This window comes from Hylobates moloch, unplaced genomic scaffold (assembly GCF_009828535.3).
Source record: "Hylobates moloch isolate HMO894 unplaced genomic scaffold, HMol_V3 SCAFFOLD_8, whole genome shotgun sequence".
NCBI classification, from domain to species: Eukaryota; Metazoa; Chordata; class Mammalia; order Primates; family Hylobatidae; genus Hylobates; species Hylobates moloch.
This window is the reverse complement of record NW_026652283.1, coordinates 39349239-39365279: the sequence shown is the minus strand read 5'-3', so window position 1 is coordinate 39365279 and position 16041 is coordinate 39349239. Positions and strand designations below refer to the sequence as shown.

Genomic DNA, 16041 nt, shown 5'->3' with positions numbered 1-16041 from the left:
GAACCCCTGAAATACCCCCAAAGTGGTAGGTGGTTTTGGTCCTTTGAATTTAATTGGGAATCTCTTCGTGACCTTTCAGGGTGGAGAGCCCGACTTGCAGACTGTGGGTAAGATGGTCCTCAATGACTGGCAGAGGGGCCGGATTCCTTTCTTTGTCAAGCCACCCAATGCAGAGCCACTTGTGGCCCCCCAGGTAAGAGCAGGGTGGGCCCACCTCTGGGTAGCATGGGTCCTGACCTAGATTTGGTGTCACTTGTGATTGCCTCTCTTCATAGAGCATGTTTTCATTCAGCTGCAGTGTCTCTCATTTTATTATTTTTTAAAATATATAAAAATGTTTTGGGGGCCAGGCACGGGTGGCTCACGCCTGTAATCCCAGCGCTTTGGGAGGCCGAGGTAGGTGGATCACAAGGTCGGGAGTTCAAGACCAGCCTGACCAATATGGAGAAACCCCATCTCTACTAAAAATACAAAAATTAACCTAGCATGATGGTGCGCACCTGTAGTCCCAGCTACTTGGGAGGCTGAGGCAGGAGAATTGCTTGAACCCAGGAGACAGAAGTTGCAGTGAGCCGAGATCGTGCCACTGCACTCTAGCCTGGGCAACAGAGGGAGACTCCATCTCAAAAAGATAAAAAAACTTTTTTTTGAAGGTGAAGCACTGTTGGGAGCCACTGCTGACCCATGGCGATCACTCCACCCTCTCTCATTCTAGAGTGCCAGTACCATGGCCTTGCTAGGGGGTGCATTTGGAGACTAATGTAGATGTATGAGAGAAGACCAAGCTTAGATACTAGCCTTTAGGGCCTTGGAAAAAGAGGGCTCATTAAATATAAGTGATCTTCTGGTACCTGTATCTTTTCTTATGCTTAAGAAACAGAATCATTGCTAAGATAACATTTGTTTAACAAACATTTATTAGCATCGACTATGTGCCAGGCACAGGGAATATAGGAATGAAAAACAGCCCTGGCCCTCAAAAAACCTGTGATCCGGTGGGAAAGGAGAGTCGTACTACTGATAGTCGGAGAAAGAAGACTGAAGGCTGGGGCCAGAAGCTCTCCTACTATCCCCATGTCCCTCACCCTGGCAGTGGACCGCCACAAGGCTCAACATTAACATTTTGCCTTTCTGGTTCTAGGACCTTTTTCAGAACCCAGCCAAGTCTCTTGAAATGGTGGCTTCAAATTTTGCATCTGTGCTTGCTAGTGTCGTTGGGTCCGTACAGTTCTGGTTTCCTCTCACCTGACCCCATTCCAAGTTGCAGTTGCAGCTAGGTATTTTCAGTTGAATGTATTCTGCAGCATTTGAAAGTTAGCCTGAAACTGATGTTAATTGACTTCTCCCTTCTCCCTGCCCAAACCATCAAACGACCAAACAAAAATTTCTCTCCCTCTTCATGTGTATTGCGTCATTCATTCATTAATTCACTGATACATTCACTCAGCAATCCCATGTTGAGTGTCTCCTATTGGCCACAGACTCTTCTGGGTACTGGTGGTGCTGTGGTGAGAAACTGACAAGCTGCTGCTCTCCTGCATGGATATTCCAGCAGGGGAGTGTGTGGTTTCTTCTGACACCAAATACATATTTTTTTTCCATATCAGTTCTGCAGTTCTCAGATACCAGCTGAGTGTCCCAACAATCTAATTCAGTTGTGACACTAACTCCCGGAGTTAGCACAGACCCCACAAGTTAAGGACTAGGTCCCCTGCTTCAGATGGCAGCTGCAGGCTATCCACACTTATGCCTGGTTACCTACAAATTCAGGGGTTCTGGGGTTTGATAATTTGCCAGAAGGACTCCCAGATCCCAGGAAAGTGCTGTGTTTACAATTAATGGTTTATGATAAAGGACGAAACTCAGTCACAGCCAATGGAAGAGGTGCACAGGGTAAGGCATGGGGAAGAGGCACAGAGCTTCCGTGCCCTCCCCACACATTGATGTGTTCAGCAACCCAGAGCTTTCCAAACCCCATCATGTAGGGGTTTTTATGGAGGTTTCATTACATAGAAATGACTGATTAAATCTGTGGCAGTTGGTGATAGCTCAATTTCCGGTCTCCCTTCTCTCCTCTGAGTGGCTGAAAGCACCAACCATGTGGTCAAGTGCTTTGTCTTTCTGGTGACCAGCGCATCCACCATCCTGAAGCTATCTAGGGGTCTATCGTGAGTCACCACATTAGCATAAACTCAGGTGTGGTGGAAAGGGACTTGTAACCAAGAACAAAAGATACCCATCGCTTGGGAAATTCCAAGGGTTTTAGGAGCTCTGTGCCAGGAAGTGTGATATTTATATCACAGGGAGACAGTAAGCAGATAAATATATAATGTCAGGAAGTCTTGCATGCTGTGAGGAAAACTAAACCAGGCTAAGGGGTTTGGGGGAGACGAGGAGTACTTTGTGTGGGGTGGTCGGGGAAGGCCTCTGAGGCAGTGGCACTTCAGCAGATCCCTTAATATGAGACAGGAGCCATGCTAGTATCTAGGGAGAATGTTCCAGGCAAGGGGAACAGCACATCCAGAGCAGCTGGGACAGGAGTGTGCTCTTTGTGTCCTGATGCTGAAAGGAGGTCACTGTGGCTGGAATGTCGTGGGCCGGGGGAGGGTGTCATGGTGGGAAGCCATTGGAGGGTTTTGAGTTAGCAGCTGGATTCTAGGGTCATTCTGGATGTCCGTATCACTGCTCTCTTGGGACCCTGTGTGGAAACACTGGCATTGTCTTCAGCCCTTCCTCCGTATGTAGTCAGTAAGTGTAGATAAGTAGTTCAGATAATTCTTAAGAACTATTGTAACCGTAATAGACTTGTTGCCCAATGCACACAGCAAGTCAATATGCTGAGACACCACCAGGTTGCAGCAGAGAAAGAGGTTTAATCGTAGGGTCACCAAAGGAGGAGATGGGAGGAATCCTGAAATCATCTCCACGAGGAGTTTGGGTTAGGGTTTTAAGGGTTTTGGAGTGGGCTGGAGTGAGGGTCATTGGTTGGATGAAGAGTGCAGGGTGAAGTCACGGGACAGGGAGATGAAGAAGCTGTGTTCTCATGCAGATCCCGTTTCTCTGGGGATCTTCAAACTGGTTGCTGGAATTAGGGATCTGAAAAAACATTTTAAGCAATCCTTAAACAAAAACCTTATGATTCTAATGTCAGAGATCTTGCCTATAGGAACAATGGGGGTGCACATCAATTCTTACATAGTCTTATGACCCAAATGTCAGAAATCCTATCTATAGGGACAGTGGGGATGCAAATGGTCAGTACCTAGTGTTCAGGGACTTTTAGCAACAAGGATATGGGCCAAAGTGCCCCCTAATTAGTGCTTAATTATAATTGTATTTCTGTCCAGAACTTGGCAAGGACTTGTCAACCCCTTGGAGGCAGTTTCACTATCATGTGCCTTACTCTGTGATTCTGTTTTTCTTTTTTGGTTGAGGGCAGAAACCCCTTCAGAAACTGAAAGCCAAAAATTGCCCTTCCTAGAAAAATGTATGTATAAATTTTGTGTGTGGTTTCCTGAATTTTATAGTTTCATACTTATTTAGTGATTTGTCTGGCCACTCTTGACTTTAGAACATCACTTTGAAGTTCTCTGAGTTTTTGTTGCAAGGATAAAATGATATTATACATGTGAGACACCAGTAGAAAGCTCGGCATATACTTATCTTTGCAGTTACCTAAAACAGGCCAGTCATTTCAGGGTCCCCAGACTTAGTGCTCTAATGAAGTCTCTTCACTCACAGAATTCCCCCTCCTTACCTTATACTCTTGCTTCAAGATGCCTCCTATATTAGTCTGTTTTGTGATGCTGTAACAGAATACTACAGACTGGGTAATTATAATGAACAGAAATTGTTTCGGCTCATGGTTCTGGAGGCTGGGAAGTCCAGTATCAAGGCACCAGCATCTGACAAGTGTCATCCCATCGTGGAAAGTGGGAGGACAAGAGCAAGCAAGAGAGGGTCAAACTTGCTTTTATAACAAACTTACTCTTTTTTTTTTTTTTTTTCGAGGTGGAGTCTTGCTTTGTTGCCAGGCTGGAGTGCAGTGGCACAATCTTGGCTCACTGCAACCTCTGCCTCCTGGGTTCAAGCGATTCTCCTGCCTCAGCCTCCTGAGTTGCTGGGACTACAGGCGTATGCCACCATGCCCAGCTAATTTTTGTATTTTTAGTAGAGATGGGGTTTCACCATGTTGGCCAAGCTGGTCTTGAACTCCTGACCTTGTGATCCGCCCACCTTGGCCTCCCAGGGTGCTGGGATTACAGGCGTGAGCCACCACATCCCACCAACAGACTCACTCTTAAAATAGCGAACCGATCCCCGAGATCACATTAGTCCATTCATGGGGATGGAGCCCTCATGATCTAATTACTTCTTATTAGGCCTCACCTCCCAACACTTGCTGCATTGGGGATTAAGTCTCTGTATCAGTCCATTTTCATTCTGCTATGAAGAAATACATGAGTTTATAAAGAAAAAGAGGTTTAATGGACTCACAGTTCCACATGGCTGGGGAGGCTTCACAATCATGGCGGAAGGTGAAGGAGGAACAAAGGCATGTCTTACATGGCATCAGGCAAGAGTGTGTGTGCAGGGAAACTGCCCTTTGTAAAACCATCAGCTCTTGTGACACTTAATTCATCACAGGAGCGGCATGGGAAAGACCTGCCCCATAATTCAATTACCTCCCACCTGGTCCTTCCCACAACCCATGGGGATTATGAGAGCTACAAATCAAGATGAGATTTGGACACAGCCAAACCATACCAGTTTCCAACATATGAATTTTGGGGGACACATTTAAATCAGAGGACCTCCTCAAATGTCTCTCTCAGTACTGTTCTAATCTGTAACATCCAACCTGGCCTTCATTTTTATGTAGTTGTGTGTGCTGATTTTGCATGTGCTTATATCAACAGCCCCCTACGGAAGGTCTAGGGAGCCTTGCTTGTCTATGATAAATCATTGGTTGGTTTTAATGGTTTAAATAGTCTTAGTTGGTTCATCCTATGGAACTACGCATGTATTCCTTTGATCCTAGTACTGGTCTCTGGGCTTAATGTACATTGGTTTAAAAATGGATTAATGAAATGACTCAAATTTGAGTGTTTTCAATAGTCCTGGGAAGGGGACTGTTTAAAAGCAAGGTATGAGTTCAGAAATTCCATTTTTCATTTTCTGATTCTATTTATCTCCCCCATTTCCACCTCTTAATAGCTTCCACCCTCCTCATCTTTGGAAGTTGTCCCAGAAGCAGCCCAGAACAATCCAGGGGAGGAAGTCACAGAAACTGCAGGTGAAGGGTCAGAATCCGTCATTAAGGAAGAAACAGAAGAGAACAGTCACTGTGATGCTAACACAGAGATGCAGCAGATTCTCACACGAGTTCGGCAGAACTTTGGTAAAATCAACGTGGTGCCTCAGTTTTCTGGGGATGACCTGGTTCCTGTGGAGGTGTCAGATCTTGAGGAAGAGCTTGAGAGCTTTTCTGATGAAGAGGAGGAGGAACAGGAGCAACAAAGAGGTGATGCGGAAGAGTCTTCCTCGGAGCCTGAGGAGGCACATGTGGGAAACGACACCAAAGCCGTTATTAAAGTACTGGATGAGAAGATTGCCAAATATCAGAAGTTTCTAGACAAAGCCAAAGCCAAAAAGTTTTCAGCAGTCAGGTAATATTTTCATCTTCTCATAAATTGCAGATTGTTCATTCCTTTCCCAAAAATTTGCCATGAGTACCGGAGCCATATTTTTACATGGGGTTATTGCCATTTGTTTGTTTGGTTGGGTTTTTTGTTTGCTTGTTTTTTGAGACGGGGTCTCGCTATGTTGCCTAGACTGGCCTCACTCTCCTGGGTTCAAGCAGTGCTCTCATCTCAGCCTCTTAAGTATCTGTGACTACAGGTGTGCACCACCACACTTGGCTGTTATTGCCATTTTTAAAAAGTGAGCTGTAAATTTTGTAAAATTCAGCTGCCTGCAGTATGAGAAGCTTTAGAAATACCCAGGGAGGTACAAACATGTTGGATATTGACTTCTTCCACTGGTGATAACTACATGGGTGGGAGTGGGGTTTCTTCAGTCTGTGAGTTTGTCGCAGGTCTCCAGGTCAGCATGTGATTCAGGCGAGTGAGAGGAAGAATATTACTTTGCTTTTCTGTTTCAGAATATCCAAGGGACTGAGTGAAAAGATATTTGCAAAACCTGAAGAACAAAGAAAAACACTGGAAGATGTAGATGACAGAGGTGAAGATAAATTATTTCAATCATTTAGATGTAATTTGCATATTTAGAGTTTTGAGAAACCTAAGTTCAGTCTCCAAATTATCTCAGTCATCCACATAAATGTCATATCTGGCAGATTACTTTAAATTTACATACTGTTATGCAAATTGAATTATCTGCTTTTCATTCTGCACATTTTTTAGGATTAAACTGGCAATTCAGGAAACTTCCTAGAAAGGGTTCATTATTAACCTTAGAATCCAAGGGTGGGTCCACAGACAAAGAGGGGGGGCGTGTTTCCTGCATTTATCCATTCCTCCATTTGACCATCAGCTTTCACATTGAGAGCATGGCTCAGGGCATCCTTACCTGGCGGCCTCCCCTTGGCCTGCTTTACTCATCACTCTGCCCACCCGCTCTGTCCACACTGGGTGTCCTCTTCCTGATACATCAAGCTTGTTCCCACCGTTGGGTTTATAGACAAATTTTCAATAGAAGATTCCTGTTTGTGTATTGTTTGTATCCAGCACCTTCCAAAAAGGGAAAGAAGCGGAAAGCACAAAGGGAAGAGGAACAGGAACATTCAAATAAAGCTCCCAGGGCGCTTACATCAAAAGAAGTAAGTGTCAAGGTCTTAAGTATGGCCCAAGTAGAGTAACTAGAACTCCAGTTGTCAAGACCCACTGAAACAAATGGTCCCGAGCTGAATCCCAAGAACCCCAGTCCTCGTTGACCTAGTTGAGGTCAGATAAATAGGGTCGGGGCTGGCCCACTGGATGAAGGTCCTTGAGACCATGTCATATGTTTTAGGAGTTTCTAATCAACATCTCCACACCGGTGGACTGTCCTCTAGAGGAGTCAGTTTCTGGTCCCAAGGGAAATGACCCGATGAGCAGATCTGCTTTGGGCAGATCACTGACCTCTGTGAAGGGCAGCTTTGGAGCTGAGCTGTTCAGAGCTAGAGTGGGCCCTCTGGGGAGGGGAGTGGTTAGCAGCACTCAGCCTTGCTGCAGGGGACTTGTCAGGAGTGATGCAGAACAGATTCTTGCATTGGATAAGGGTTGGATCACATGTGGATTTGTAACTTGGAGTGTCATAAGTCACAATGGAAGAGTAACCTTAGGTCTGCGGGGGAGCCCCCCCCCCCCCCCATTAGCACTGCTTCCAGTAGCTGTGGAAGCAGCACGGGAAATAGAACACAGAGATGAGAAGTAGAGACTCCTGTTCTGTGAATGACTTTCAGGGTTTTGTTTTTTTCTTCATCTTTTCTTGCCATTTTTTTACAGCGGAGGCGAGCAGTACGGCAGCAACGGCCGAAAAAAGTTGGTGTGCGCTACTATGAGACACACAACGTGAAAAATAGGAACAGGAACAAAAAGAAGACCACTGACTCAGAGGGACAGAAACACAAACACAAAAAATTCAGACAAAAGCAGTAATGTTTAAAAGGTTTTTATTAAATTATACAAAAACATGCAGTTAGAAATTGTGTTTTCTTCCTGCCCCGCTGGCATTTCTAAGGCCATAATGCATTTGTTCTGAGGTTTGGCAGTTGAAGGCCTTCACCAGTGCTAGGGAAATAAAGCGTCCTCAACCTTAAGGATTTCAGTGATAAGAGTCTGAAAGTCTAGCACCTCAGGTAGACTGTGGATGAACTAAGAAGTTCTGTCTGACAGAAATAGGGGATGAGGTCTATAAAATGGAAAGGGTGGTATTTTTATTGGGTAATGAATGATTTGGAATAGAAGCATACAGAACTGCAAATTTCTTTTTTTTTTTTTTTTTTTGAGACGGAGTCTCGCTCTGTCACCCAGGCGGGAGTGCAGTGGCGCGATCTCGGCTCACTGCAAACTCCACCTCCCGGGTTCACGCCATTCTCCTGCCTCAGCCTCTCCGAGTAGCTGGGACTACAGGCGCCTGCCACCACGCCCGGCTAATTTTTTTGTATTTTTAGTAGAGACGGGGTTTCACCGTGGTCTCGATCTCCTGACCTCGTGATCCGCCCGCCTCGGCCTCCCAAAGTGCTGGGATTACAAGCGTGAGCCACCGCACCCGGCCCAGAACTGCAAATTTCAAGGACGTTAGTGTACATGGCCTGGGCTTTGAAATACAAGGAGAAGGTTGGGCGTGGAAGAAATAGAAAACTACAGTAATTTCTGCCTCATTGAGTCTGAAGTGGACCCGCTTATGGCATATACCTTCCTGTCTTAGAGGCCTGGAATTAGCAGATCTCGTGGAAAGAGTTCTTTCCCATGGAAGTGACAACACAGGCAGGTCATTTGAGTGGAGCCTTAAAATTCCTCAGGATACTGGATCAGGGTAAAAGCTGCCCCTTAGATTCCAGATGAGAATGTGTATGGTGTGTTCAGCATAGGGAACACAGCTTTTCTGGGGGAACGTCAGTGCTTCCATTGTGAGCCTTGAAGCTCACTGAACCCGACAGATGGCAGGCGGAAGCTCTGCTAAGGAGAGTCCCTTCTCACGCCTCTTTCTGGGGAACCTGAGCATGTTAGTGCCTTTTAGGTAATATTACTTGTGCAGCCTGACTGAAGGATGGAAGTCCTCCAGCTTACCACCCCAGCCCACCCTGGCTTGCCCCAAACTAAAGATTTATGTCACTCATTCAATCTTCTGGGTCTACAAAACCAGGAGAGTGGAAGAGGAATACTAAAATGCAGTTGTCTAGCAGCCGTACTCCAATCATTAGTCATTAGACCTGCATGTGAGATTTGGTTACATCTTCAGTTGTTAATTAGCATCACTACTTAGGGGAGGGCAGAGTCAGGGCTTGATTTTCTGCAGGATAAGGGGAACAGATCTGTGCTGCGGGAAGAGCTGAATTGCAGACAACTCACAAAGGCCACTGTGACTAGTCTTCCTTTCTGGCAAACATTTACTTTCTCCAAAGCCATGGGTTTGACTCTGCCATTGTTTCCTAACGTAGGCAGTCTGAAACCGAGGAGGAAGGGGTCCAGTTGACTGGCAAGTGGGGATAATACATTAGAAAACCAAAGCTCCAAAGTGAGTTAGAAATGCATTAGAGTAGGGAAAAGAAGACATTAAGTAAGGAAGGCCAGAGACCCAAGAAGCCCAAGTTAAGGTAGAAGATGAATTGTGAACTAAAGGTTTGAGGGGCAGAGAAGCAGATTCATTTGGCCAGAAATAAGTATTGGTATAGAGTGATGATGAGAAAGCAGTGGCTTTCTTAGAATTTGAGCTGGCAGTTCCCAAGGCTGGCTAGTAAGCCACATACTGAGACTAACAGGGCCACACCATCTTCCATTGCCCAGCCAGGAGCCTGGCTGGCAGACCTTAGGTGTTTGAGGACATTGGAGTAACAGTGTGACTTCTGACAAATACCTAGGTGGTGTTTAGGGGAGGGTATGGCTTGTTCACTCAGGAAACCAGCTTTTTATTACAAAGGGCTTATGATGATTTTATTGGCTGCCAGAGGAACACAGTAAATAACTCCCAAGTGTCTTGCTGGAAATTAATCATGTGGAAATTATCACTTCCTTGGTGCAATAATGCCTTCCAGTTGGGCCTGAAAAACAAAAACAAACTCCATTAATACTTGAAACTTGCAGCCTGATACAAATAGCTGAGAGGTGATCAAAGTCTCTGGGAAGAAGAATCCAAATGCTGTCACTCCAAGGGTTCTTTTTCCCCTTGATCCCTAAATCCATATTTTCTAGATTAGCTAGTTTCTGGCTTGGCATACACTCTTAGTATATGGGGAGAAGCCAGAGCTGTCCTGGTTTCCACACAATAATGGCTCCGGGTATGATATAAAGCATTGAAAAGGATATTGAATGCATTGTTGTAAGGGCTTTTCATGGCTCAGATTTCAGGCCAGAATATGTCTGCTAAGTTAAACATTTGGCTCTCTGGCCGGGCGCAGTGGCTCATGCCTGTAATCCCAGCACTTTGGGAGGCTGAGGCGGGCGGATCGCAAGGTCAGGAGATCGAGACCATCCTGGATAACAAGGTGAAACCCCAACTCTACTAAAAATACAAAAATTAGTTGGGCGTAGTGGCAGGCGTCTGTAGTCCCAGCTACTCCAGAGGCTGAGGCAGGAGAATAGCATGAACCTGGGAGGCGGGGCTTGCAGTGAGCCAAGATCGTGCCACTGCACTCCAGCCTGGGTGGCAGAGGGAGACTCCGTCTCAAAAAAAAAAAAAAAAAAAAATCTGGCTCTCTGGTTTAGGATCCTGGGAGTTCTGCTGGGACCAGAGGTTTGGGAAACAGCAAATTTTCAGCCACTGAGACAACTTGGCACCCAATTAGAGAAATGCTGCCAGTGAATACAGAGCTGTCCCTCTTTTTTGGGGGGTGGGGGTGGGGAACGGAGTTTTGCTTTTGTCACCCAGGCTGGAGTGTGATGGTGTGATATCAGTTCACTGCAACCTCTGCCTCCCGGGTTCAAGTGATTCTCCTGCCTCAGCCTCCTGAGAGCTTGGATTACAGGTGCGCGTCACCACGCCCAGCTACTTTTTGTATTTTTAGTAGAAATGGGTTTCACCGTGTTGGCCAGGCTGGTCTGAAACTCCTGACCTCAGGTGATCCACCTGCCTCGGCCTCCCAAAGTGCTGGGATTACAGGTGTGAGCTACTGCACCCAGCGGAGAGCTGTGCCTCTATGTAAAGCTTAAGACACTTGGGAGTTATTTACTATGTTCCTCTAGTAGCCAATAAAATAATACTGGACAGATCTTTAGGTAGGTCTATCCTGGGGACAGCAAAGCTGCTTTATTTGCAATGCAGTTTTGAGCCGATAAAAATAGCTCACTTCCTGTATTACAAGCCTGTAATTCCAGCACTTTGGGAGGTCAAGGTGGGCAGATCATGTGAGGTCAGGAGTTCATGACCAGCCTGGCCAACATGGTGAAACCCCATCTCTATTCAAAATACAGAAATTTGCCGGGTGTGCTGGCACATGCCTGTAATCCCAGCTACTCAGGAGGCTGAGGCAGGAGAATCGCTTCAACCTGGGAGGTAGCGGTTGCAATGAGTCGAGATGGTGCCATTGCACTCCAGCCTGGGCAACAAGAGCAAAACTCCGTCTCAAAAGAAAAAAAATTTTAAAATGCCAACTTCTAAAGAATCTTTCACCCTGGAGATTACAAGATTGCTTTTAAATGTTAGAAACATGCTAAGGTGTTTGGTTTGCTCTTGTTGCTAATCCAGGAAGAACTGAGGAACTCAGGCTTATGAAAAAGGAATATGGCAGTTAAGGAAAGCAGCCTCAGAGGCTGCTAAGGAAACAGATTCATCTCTGGCTGTGAAAGTTCCTTGCTTTTCTTTGTGCAACAAGAAAAGTTCCAGTGGTGGTTAACAGAAAGCCTTCTTTATCGCAAATGGCCAGTCCTGCTGGTGTGTAGACCTAAACAAGCCTGCAATGTCAAGACTGTAAGGTTTCTATCTGAGCCTAGGGAGGAGAGGGAGATCCATCCAGGGTCCTTTGGCCAGGCCCATGGGAGAAAGCCACTGAATGTCAGTAGGCCATCTTTCCAGAACAGTGATGCTCAAACTTCTGCGAACATTAGAATCACCTGAGACCTTGTTAAAGCACATTGCTGGACCCCAACCCCAAATTTTCTGATTTGGTAGATCTGGGGTGGGCGCAATAATTTGTCTTGCTTTGCCAGGTGAGGACGATGCTGGTCTGGGGCCTACCTTTTGAGAACCTTTGGACCAAACAGCTGGGAGTTGCAGTGCCTGTAGCATGGCCTCCTGCCCAGCTTTGTCCACCAGCCCCCTCCCTCCTATCACCTCAGCTGGATAAAAGACCACTGCTGGCATCGGACTTCGAGGAAGAGCACCTGTGCCTGTGTTCCCCGACCACGTTCCTGGGGAAGGTTTCTGATTTGAAATGGTTCTTCCTTTCAAAGGGCCCTTGCTGCCCACTGGTTCTGACTTCTTCCCTGGTTATGCCCTGAAACAGTGCCTCAGAGGAGACAGCCATGGGATAGCACGACCACGCAAGCCACCTGGAGCCCAGCCCCCTCCAGGAAGGCTCCAACATACCAGCTTCCAGGGGAATGGAGTTCCACTTTCTGCCATATCCACCTCTTCCTTGAGGATGGGCAACTTTTTTCCAGGGAGAAGAATCCTCCACTGGCGAGCCAGGCTGAGGCGCCTCAGAGATTTGGAGTTGAGAGTAGAGACCCCCTCTGGAGTCCTCCCCTTCTCCCACCACCAAAGTCAGCTTCCTTTATCCTTTGGCAGTGCATGTGGACAAACATTTAAAAGCCATGGAAAAGGAACCGAATGCCTGGCCTGTGGGGCTAGGTCTCGGGGCAGGGGAAACCTCCACCCCAGCCTGCGCGTTGATTACCTTCAGCTGCTGATTTGTTCGCTTTAGGAACTGAATCTCCTCATTGTGCTTCTTCTCCTCCACCTGCCGCCTCTCGCTCTCCCGCTTCTCAGTGGCTTCACATTTTGCCTTCTGCTCGTTCACTTGCCTCTCCAGGTCTCTCTTTTCCGTCTCCAATTCTGCAATCTGAGGAGAGAATGCCCAGTCATCCTGGGATGTCGCCAGGTGAATGGAATGGTGTGAGCCTGGGTGGAAGGGACATGGGACATGACATTGCCAGGGTATATACTGCCACCCAGTGGGAGGTCAGTGCCTGGCATGGAGCGTTCACAGCGGAGACAACTCTGCCAAGACCACCAGGCTGGTCATCATACTCAACCAGGGGTCCCTCACTGAGGTGATGCAGGTCCAGGTGTCGTGACTGTCAGGAGAGCACCTTAGGAGGTCAGAATGTAGTGCTGGAATGACAAGCACGTGGCCCTGAGGTTTACAGAAGACAAAGGGGGCCAAGGGTCACGGTAAACCCCACTCACTTTCCTCTCCATGTCTGACTTCCCCTGCTCAGCCTGCAGTGCCTTCCTCATGCCAAACGCCACGCTGCTCTCGTACAGGGTCTGGTAGGCAGCGATGGTCATGCGGATCTCGTCCCGGACTCGCAGCAGCAGCAGCCCCCTCTCCGCACAGTTGATGGTGACCTCCCGGATCAACTCATCTTCCAATGCACACACACCATGAGATCAGACAGGGCATGGGGAGGGGACTTGCAGTATGTCTACTGCAAACACCCTTCCTCTTGGGAAGGACATTAGGGTGTTCTCGCTTGGAGACAAAGTACAAGGCCTCAGAGAAGGGCCTTGGGGAAGGTGCCTTCAGTGGCCCAAAGAGCCTTGCCATGCAGTCGCTCCTCTGAACTTGGCACTTGTGAGTAGCACAGAGTCAGCAAGACTGGGTCGGCCAGAGCAAAGGAGACAAGAGGCTCTGGTTTGTTTACAGCACTGGGTCCCCTCCCTTCTGGCCTTAGGTAAAAATGGTTACTACTCGAAAAAACCTGACTTTTTCTGTTTAAAGATGGCAGCTGTTTTAAAGCAGCTGGGACATCCTGTGTGCCCCCTTGGCTGCACTGGTTTGAGGGAAACGGCAGGGTCTAGAGCTTGCCCATTTATCTCCCCATAAATGCTGACCTGGAGGGCAAACCATAATAACACACGGATAGGGAAGCCTGCTAGACCCTGCAGCTGCCTGAGGGTTTGGAGGTGGTTTGCGGATCGGCGTCCATAACAGCCAATGAAACTGGGCTGGGGGACAGCCATTTGACACCAGCACTCAAGGAGGTGCATCTTAAATCTCTCGTGTCTGTCGGTTAACAACAAATCACAATATTTTTCTGGACCAAGGGCCAAATATTGATGGATGGATGGATGTAAATACTGAACATTAATCTTTCTGACTAAAAAATTAGCAGATGCTTATTATAGAAAATCTTTGAAAAAAATAGATGGAAGTTCTCGTTTTACTCCAAACATCTGCTAAGGGGTGAGGAAGTCAAGTTGCCAAGAATACAGTGGCTGGCAGCTGGAGGACTTGTAGAAGAGGTGGGGCTGGTGTAGGGAAAAGAAAGAGAGATCAGACTGTTACTGTGTCTACGTAGAAAAGAAAGACACAAGAAACTCCATTTTGACCTGTACCCTGAACAATTGCTTTGCCCTAAGATGCTGTTAATCTGTAACTTTGCCCCAACCTTGGGCTCACAGAAACATGTGATGTATGGAATCAAGGTTTAAGGGATCTAGGGTTGTGCAAGATGTGCCTTGTTAACAAAATATTTACAGGCAGTATGCTTGGTAAAAGTCATCGCCCTTCTCCATTCTCGATAAACCAGGGGCACAATGCACTGCGGAAAGCCGCAGGGATCTCTGCCCTGGAAAGCCGGGTATTGTCCAAGGTTTCTCCCCACGTGATAGCCTGAAATATGGCCTCGTGGGATGGGAAAGACCTGACCGTCCCTCAGCCCGACAACCATGAAGGGTCTGTGCTGAGGAGGATTAGTAAAAGAGAAAGGTCCCTTGCCGTTGAGATAAGAGAAAGGCCTCTGTCTCCTGCCTGCCCCTGGGAACTGAATGTCTCAGTATAAAACCCGATTGTACATTTGTTCTATTCTGAGATAGGAGAAAAAACGCCCTGTGGCGGGAGGTGAAACATGTTGGCAGGAATGCTGCTCTGTTACTCTTCACTCTACTGAGATGTTTGGGTGGAGAGAAGCATAAATCTGGCCCACGTGCACATCCAGGCATAGTACCTCCCCTTGAACTTATTCGTGACACAGATTCCTTTGCTCACGTTTTCTTGCTGACCTTCTCCCCACTATCACCCTGCTCTCCTGCTGCGTTCCTTTTGCTGATAGTGAAAATAGTAATCAATAAATACTGAGGAAACTCAGAGACCGGTGCCGGTGCCGGTGCGGGTCCTCCGTATGCTGAGCGCCGGTCCCCTGGGCCCACTTTTCTTTCTCTATACTTTGTCTGTGTCTTATTTCTTTTCTTAGTCTCTCGTCCTGCCTGAGGAGAAATACCCACAGGTGTGGAGGGACTGGCCCCCTTCAGCTGGTAAAGGGAAGGGGAAGGGGGCAGTTAGCTGTTGCCGGGTGGGTCAGGCAGGGGGAGAAGAGGGGATTCCAGCAGGAGATGGGCTCCAGCTCCAAGGTGCTCAGGCTTGGATCTGTGCTGAAGGTGAAGGGAAGGGAGCAGTAGGGTGTGTAGTGCCCACCCCTCACCTGGCTCACTCACCAAAACACTGTGAGTAGAGTTCCCTGCGGACAGGGCAGATGCCTGTTTCCCTGGCCTGCCGCTGCTGCAGCTTTAAGTCTAACTGCTCCTGGAGGTGCACCACGTCCATCCTGGTGCTAGGGGTGCTGGACACCTGCTGGATCCATAGCTGCGTGTCTTCCACCCACTCCCTGTGGCAGACACAGCGAGGCTGAGCAAAACCCATTGACTTGAGGGTCCCTAGCACATGAGCAGAGAGGGCCCTTTAAGCCCTCTGCCTGAGTGAGTAGTGGTGGGGGCAGCTTTGCCACCAACCCACCAGAATCCTCCATCCCTTGGGGTGTGAGGCTCCAAAGCCATACCCACTATGCTGCCTCCACAGGGATCTTGGGAAAGGGTAGGTGGTAGACAATTTCCTCCACGGCAATGGGCCTCTGTGAAATCATTCCCCACTGTTCCAGATCTTACCCTCCTAACATGTTGAAGACAGATTTATGGTTGTTGCTTGATGTGAACAGTAGGAACTACCCACCAACTTATCGGGTGGGAAACACAGGACATCATGAACCTTGTGCGAGCCAGAAAGAGACAGATGTGTGTATCGGGGTGGAGAGGTTCATGAAGGTGTGTGCCTGTGTAGGCCCCCATTTTGCTTCTCCTCATAGCCTTACAAACTGTGCTGTCAACTTATTACATAAAAATAGATGAAAAGGCATGTCCATTATCGATGTGGCTGCAGAA

At 47.5% G+C, this 16041-nt stretch overlaps 3 protein-coding genes across 3 annotated transcripts in view; 2 read left to right on the top strand and 1 right to left on the bottom strand.

Annotated features, from left to right (window-relative positions):
• Nucleotides 1-7696, top strand: part of GNL2 (G protein nucleolar 2) — a 29674-nt gene extending 21978 nt beyond the window's left edge. The window contains exons 12-16 of the mRNA XM_032160282.2: nt 80-193; nt 5218-5669; nt 6164-6243; nt 6750-6841; nt 7509-7696. Coding sequence (XP_032016173.1) covers nt 80-193; nt 5218-5669; nt 6164-6243; nt 6750-6841; nt 7509-7661 — 891 coding nt within the window. The 3' untranslated portion in view covers nt 7662-7696. The remainder of the gene's footprint in view (nt 1-79; nt 194-5217; nt 5670-6163; nt 6244-6749; nt 6842-7508) is intronic.
• Nucleotides 7697-9631: 1935 nt separating this feature from the next.
• Nucleotides 9632-16041, bottom strand: part of DNALI1 (dynein axonemal light intermediate chain 1) — an 8284-nt gene continuing 1874 nt past the window's right edge. Inside the window, exons 3-6 of the mRNA XM_032160283.2 lie at nt 15322-15491; nt 13072-13250; nt 12560-12724; nt 9632-9766 (exon numbers count right to left, since the gene is read on the bottom strand). Of these exons, the coding sequence (XP_032016174.1) occupies nt 9731-9766; nt 12560-12724; nt 13072-13250; nt 15322-15491 (550 nt within the window). The 3' untranslated portion in view covers nt 9632-9730. The remainder of the gene's footprint in view (nt 9767-12559; nt 12725-13071; nt 13251-15321; nt 15492-16041) is intronic.
• SNIP1 (Smad nuclear interacting protein 1) overlaps nt 15788-16041 on the top strand; it is a 23325-nt gene continuing 23071 nt past the window's right edge. The window contains exon 1 of the mRNA XM_032160279.2: nt 15788-15924. The gene's annotated coding sequence lies outside the window, so the exon portion shown is untranslated. The remainder of the gene's footprint in view (nt 15925-16041) is intronic.